The sequence below is a fragment of the Lathamus discolor genome, chromosome 3, assembly GCF_037157495.1.
Source record: "Lathamus discolor isolate bLatDis1 chromosome 3, bLatDis1.hap1, whole genome shotgun sequence".
Lineage (NCBI taxonomy): Eukaryota > Metazoa > Chordata > Aves > Psittaciformes > Psittacidae > Lathamus > Lathamus discolor.
In genome coordinates, this window is record NC_088886.1 from 98,389,871 (window position 1) to 98,395,870 (window position 6,000).

The 6,000-nt window shown below is 39.0% G+C and overlaps 1 protein-coding gene across 3 annotated transcripts in view; it reads left to right on the plus strand.

Moving 5' to 3' along the window:
- Positions 1–5,767, plus strand: part of TSPAN14 (tetraspanin 14) — a 44,740-nt gene extending 38,973 nt beyond the window's left edge. For all 3 annotated transcript variants that reach the window (XM_065670760.1, XM_065670762.1, XM_065670761.1), the window contains exon 9: positions 934–5,767. In XM_065670760.1, coding sequence (XP_065526832.1) covers positions 934–1,005 — 72 coding nt within the window. In that variant the 3' untranslated portion in view covers positions 1,006–5,767. The remainder of the gene's footprint in view (positions 1–933) is intronic.
- Positions 5,768–6,000: the final 233 nt, after the last annotated feature.

Genomic DNA, 6,000 nt, shown 5'->3' on the forward strand with positions numbered 1-6,000 from the left:
TTCCTCAACCATGGCAATACTGCCCTCTGTTGCTAAGTTTTTAGTATTTTATTACCATCTAATTATATGCTTCCATGGCTTTGAGAGATGCTGTCCTGAGAACAACACCTTTAGTTAGGAAGATGTTCAAGATACAAATTCACATCTTTTGGCAGTGTGTTGACTGACAATAACTTCTTGTTCTTTTTCTGTCCTGAGTCTCTGGGAAACCACTTTCACAGTCACTTGTCTTTTCAGATTGAGTCTTTCTTGTGCATTAAACTATTTCCTTGTGAGACTGAGAGCTAGACATAACCTGACTGCTTCTATAAAAAAATCTTTTTGGCTTTTCCAAAACTTCACTCCGGTCTGTAGTCTTTTAATGCTGTTTCAGGAAATGTGCTGAGTTATGGATATATCTTAAATTTCTAAAGGGAGATTTCCCTGAGAACTGGAGTGAATGTTAAAACTTCAAATTTAAATGCCTCAGAATAATCAGAATAATCAGAATCTCACTATTCTTTGTGGCAAGAATTACATTTTAGTACAGGTAATTGTTCGGTTTGTATGTATTTTAAAAAATTGTTCAGAAATTGACTTGATTATTCAGAGTTCTAGAACAAATGAAAATGCCTGATTTGTAACTTCAGCAACAGCTAAGTGTGAGTGTTATAAGAATCAAACTTGGCTAAGTGGATTTCTTCCAGCTCTAGGGCTTCAAGAAGCTTATTATGAATGCTTCTGAAGTGTTACATGAAAGCATCTTTTTCTCATAAGTTTTATTTCCTGCAAGATTCTCCTGCCTTTATTACTTTTTAGTAATAGCCGTGCTTTGATGGATGTTCCTAGCTGTGAAATGATATCTGAACCTGCAAACAAACATCTTGCAGACTGGTATATTACAAGTGCTTCATCTCAGGAATGTTTTTTTGTTGTGTTTTGTTTGTGTTTTAGATTTTTGGGATTTTCCTAGCCAGGACATTGATATCTGACATTGAAGCTGTAAAGGCAGGTAATGCCTTCTGAATATAAAAGCAAAAAAACCTGTATTTTATAGTTACTGGTTGGACACCAAGGAGGAAGAAATGCACAGGCCATGAAATACTCCTGTTAAAAGCCTTATGTGGATTTTGCCCAGCTCATGCTTTTTGTTAGCAGCTGGTACAAAAACAAGATCTCTGAACACACACCTGTCTACCCTTTTTTCGCACAAGACGACTCAGTGCACCAGCACTGATCTCCAAGGAAGAAATGGAATTTGTCAAGATATTGGTGGAACAGATTTTGAGGATTGTAGCAACGAGTCATGAAACTGCTGTAAACTCTTCCCTCGAAAGATTACTGTGAAGACTCTTCTGTTTTCTCTCCCACTTGTCATCAATCTCAAAATGTAATCTTCTAGAAAAGCGTGCTGATTTCTTCAGAATGTTGAAATCATTTTAATGTCTACAGGAGACTCATACAGTCATTTTTGGCAAGATACCCAACAACCATAATTGTAATGGTACTGGAAGTTGGAAAAAAAAAAAAGTCATAAATTGTCTAGTTCTTTAAATGATTTTCAGTTGTACAGAAGTAAGGGTATTTCTGTTTGGGAACTGCATAGATGTCTCAGGAGCAGGAACTTGTGCTCAGCATCAGAGTTTGAGTAACCCATGCTGTTTTGAAAATGCAGGCCCTTTTTCAAGAGGGGAAAAATCTTACTATCTATAGCATTAGATGTTAGAAATCTCCATTTCAGGCAAGGAGTGTGAATCCTTGATACTGTTTCCTGTCTAAAAAAATTTAAATATTCTTTATTTATATAGAGAAAAAATCCTTAAAAATGCTTATTGATTGGTAATACCATTTAAAAGTTCTGTCTGCAGAAATTTCAGAATGCAACTTGCTTCAGTAGGTAGCAACCATGCTATGCTATGAACCCCATGTTCATGGGTTTTTGCCATTTCCTCCATTTTTTTCTTACAACAGCTATATTGATCTTCAGAAGTCCTAACTGTTAATGTCAGGACTGATGGAAAATATTTCAATTCAGCATTGATCCTTACTGAAATCTGTTTTTTCATGAGAATATACATATTTACTGAAAGATTAGAGTTGTTGATTTTTATTTTTTTTTTTTTTTAATCTTCTGTAAAGCTATTGAATTGTCAGTTCTGGTTGTATTCTGATAAACAGTTCAAATGCTAGTCACAATAGTGATCCAGAATGATTTCTTCATGGTAATCTTCTACATGAAACTGAAGTACTGTTGAAGTAATTTTATTATTTTTTTCCCCTAATTTTTATGAGAAGAAAACTGCTCTTTCCCATCATCTCTTCTTGGGGTTTCAATAGATGGATCTGTAGTTTAGTAGGAGTTCCAGTCTTCTGTAAAAGATTTTTGGCATAGTATTTTTAAGATAAAATTATGTGACTGAAAAGTTCTTGGAAGTAGCTGTCAGGTTTGCTGTGGGCCATATAACTAACATTGTTTACTCTTACAGTGACACCCAATTTTTTCAGGGAGAGCAAGTTTATTTACAGTGCCTAACACTGTGTAAATTTTAAAAAAGTATATATATTTTTATAGTATTTTACTACACGTAGTCTGCCTGAAGGATTTAATACTTGTATTTCCAAAGTATAGCTTTCTTAGGAAGCCAAACTTTTAAATCTCTCTTCAATGTCCTTTTTCGTATTATGCATGTATCAACAAACATTTCACTGGCAAAAGCTGATCAACAGTAAGAATCTTAGTATCTGTACTGATTGTCAAGATACTCTTCCAGCTTTTAATTTCTGAAGCACTTCACAGACAATGCTATGCTTCTCATGTACTTCAGCTTTCACAGTTCTTTTTCTGGCTAGTGATTGAGACACAACAGGAAAAGGAAGCTTGTCTAAGGATGGCTGATTTCCCTACAGTAGGAGAGAACACTGCTATTAGTCATCTGAAAACATTAAAGAAAATGCTAGAAGTGCACTGTTATTTATATTTATTTAGCTTTGATATACCACAAGAAAACAATAGCAGTAGATCACTGAGGGGAAAGCAAGCATTTCTTCTGTAGAGCCTTGAATTTGAGGTCTGTGTTACATATTTGTAAAATCTAGTCCATTAGGAGCAGGCAAAAACTTGCTGCTGTTACTGCTACTTTGCAAGCAGCAAAGCCATGTCCAGCAACCTTTGCTTTAAACTCTGGTGCTTGAAACTTTACAACACCTCATCAACCAATTTATTCTGTTAAGGTTATGTGTAATAATCTGATTTATGTAAAAATTGAGAAGGATGTTTTCTATTTGTAACTTCTTATTCATAAAACATTGCCTTGAAAATTGCATATAGGGGGTATGTTTCCCTCTGCCAGTTTTTGACACAGAAAGCTCCTAATGCTGTGAAATAATTTCAGCAGTTGGTGAAAATCATCATGGTGTCAAGATACCTGTGGAGTTCATGCACTGAAATTAGCTACTGACAAAAACCAGCATCACAGATCAGAATTCTAGTGTCTGCAAATCTTGCCAAATTGCCTGTAGAGAAATGAATACTTGGTTTCATTTTGAAGTACTGTTTATATGCAAAACAGATTTAATGGAATTGTTGTCTTTCCAGTTTGTTCTTACTGGCTTTGGCCATATTAATTTTTTAGATAGACCACTCAGTGGTAAAGAGATAGCTGGATGGCCACACTCAAAGAGTTATGGTTAATGGCTCAGTGTCCAGCTGGAGACCAGGAACGAGTGGTGTCCCTCAGGTATCAGTTTTGGGGCCGGGCTTGTTCAACATCTTTGTTGGTGACATGGACAGCACGATTGAGCGCGCCCTCAGCAAGTTTGCCGATGACACCAAGCTGTGTGGTTCAGTTGATACACTGGAGGGAAGGGATGCCATCCAGAGGGACCTTGACACAGTGGTAAGGTGGGCTGATGCCAACCTTATGAAGTTTAACCATGACAAGTGCAAGGTCCTACACCTGGGTCAGAGCAATCTCAGGCACAGCTACAGGTTGGGCAGAGAAGAGATTCAGAGCAGCCCTGCAGAGAAGGACTTGGGGGTGTTGGTTGATGACAACTAAATATGAGCTGGCTTCAGTGTGCTGTCACAACCCAGAAAGCCAACCGTATCCTGGGCTGCATCAAAAGGAGTGTGGAGGTCGAAGGAGGTGATCCTCCCCCTCTATTCTGCTCTCACGAGACCCCCACCTGGAGTACTGTGTGCAGTTCTGGTGTCCTCAACATAAAAAGGACGTGGAACTGTTGGAACAAGTCCAGAGGAGGGCCACGAGGATGATCAGGGGACTGGAGCACCTCCTGTATGAAGATAGGCTGAGAAAGTTGGGGCTGTTTAGCCTGGAGAAGAGAAGGCTGCATGGAGACCTCATAGCAGCCTTCCAGTATCTGAAGGGGGCCTATAAGGATGCTGGGGATGGACACTTCATTAGGGACTGTAGTGATAGGACAAGGGGTAACGGGTTAAAACTTAAACAGGGGAAGTTTAGATTGGATATAGGGAGGAAGTTCTTTCCTGTAAGTGTGTGGAGGCACTGGAATGGGTTGCCCAGGGAAGCTGTGAATGCTCCATCCCTGGCAGTGTTCAAGGCCAGGTTGGACGAAGCCCTGAGTGACATGGTTTAGTGTGAGGTGTCCCTGCCCATGGCAGGGGGGTTGGAACTAGATGATCTTGAGGTCCTTTCCAACCCTAACTATTCTATGATTCTGTGTTTCTGTATTAACACCAGCTTTGTATCAGTGCTGCAGTTACTGGGAACTGAATTCAGGAGAGCAAGTTCAACCTATTTGAGGATCAATAAATTCATGGAGTGATTTGTTTTCACTGAGGATAAGCTTCTCTGTCCTTGCTCAGCATTACTTTTAAAACCCTAGCACTCTAGGCTGGTATACCTCAAGGCATTTCGAAGTGCACCCTTATTGGTTGTACACATGGTTAATGTAATTTTGGACTTGGAATGGAAATACTGTCTTAAAACTTTCTGCCTCGCACCTTCTCTGTGGACCTGAAGTGACTTCATGGGGAAAGATTTAAGTTATGGTTTAAGAAAAGTCTTATCAGCAAAAGCAGTTGAGTGTGAACCTGCCTCTAAAGCCTTGAAGGAGAAGCAATTCAATGATCTCACGAAGAGAGGTTTGATAAATTATTGGTGTTGAGATTTCAGTGGTTACATTTGGAACGACTCCACAGACAATACCATGGAAACAAGAGTTTTAATGATGTCAAATATGAGATCAGACTTGAATAACTAAACTGAGAAGGAAACTTTTCAGTGCAATCACTTTTATTTCTCAGAAATGAGCACAATCTGTTTATGTGAAGCAATGTATTTATTTGTCAGTATGTATGACAGTACAACTGCCCTTTTGTTTTATTAATATGCCTGCACTTGGGCACACCTTCCTTGTATGGGAAGTGGAGGATGAATAAAAGCCCTAAAAACAAGTGCAGAGACCAAAGGAGCTTCAGTCGTCTCCTAAAACCTCAGTATTTCTTCCCAAAGGGTTTTGTTTTGATGATCCTTGTACAGTGCCATGTGGATAAACTTGTACCTCCAGTCCCCTGAGGTTGATGTGATGATTGGATTATACACAGAACTTGGTTTTGGTTTTTGTCTTCCCATTCCGTCATTTCCTCTCCCTTCTCCCTGCTGCCTGTGGTTAATCATGCAGCTTGAACATTGTTCAGCTAGTGGAAGGGGAGGTTCTGTCTTCTGAGATGGCTTTTCTGAGTGACTTTCAGCATTTTTTTTTTCTCAAGCCTTATATTTGATTAAATAAAATTTAATATTTTGTACTCCTGGAGTTTGATTTCTAAGATTTGTTGCTTCCTGTCACTAGTGTTTGCCCCTCTAGGGTTTAGACTGGCTACTGAGACTGCAATTTGTGGTTAACTACAAGAACGGTAAGGGTCTGCTGGTGTTCATGTGTATATTTTGCTGAAACTAATTCTTACTTTTCTTGGGTCTGTCCCCCCCTCCCCCCCCCAAGTCTTGGCAGCTGAATAATAGGTCACACTGCTACTTTTTT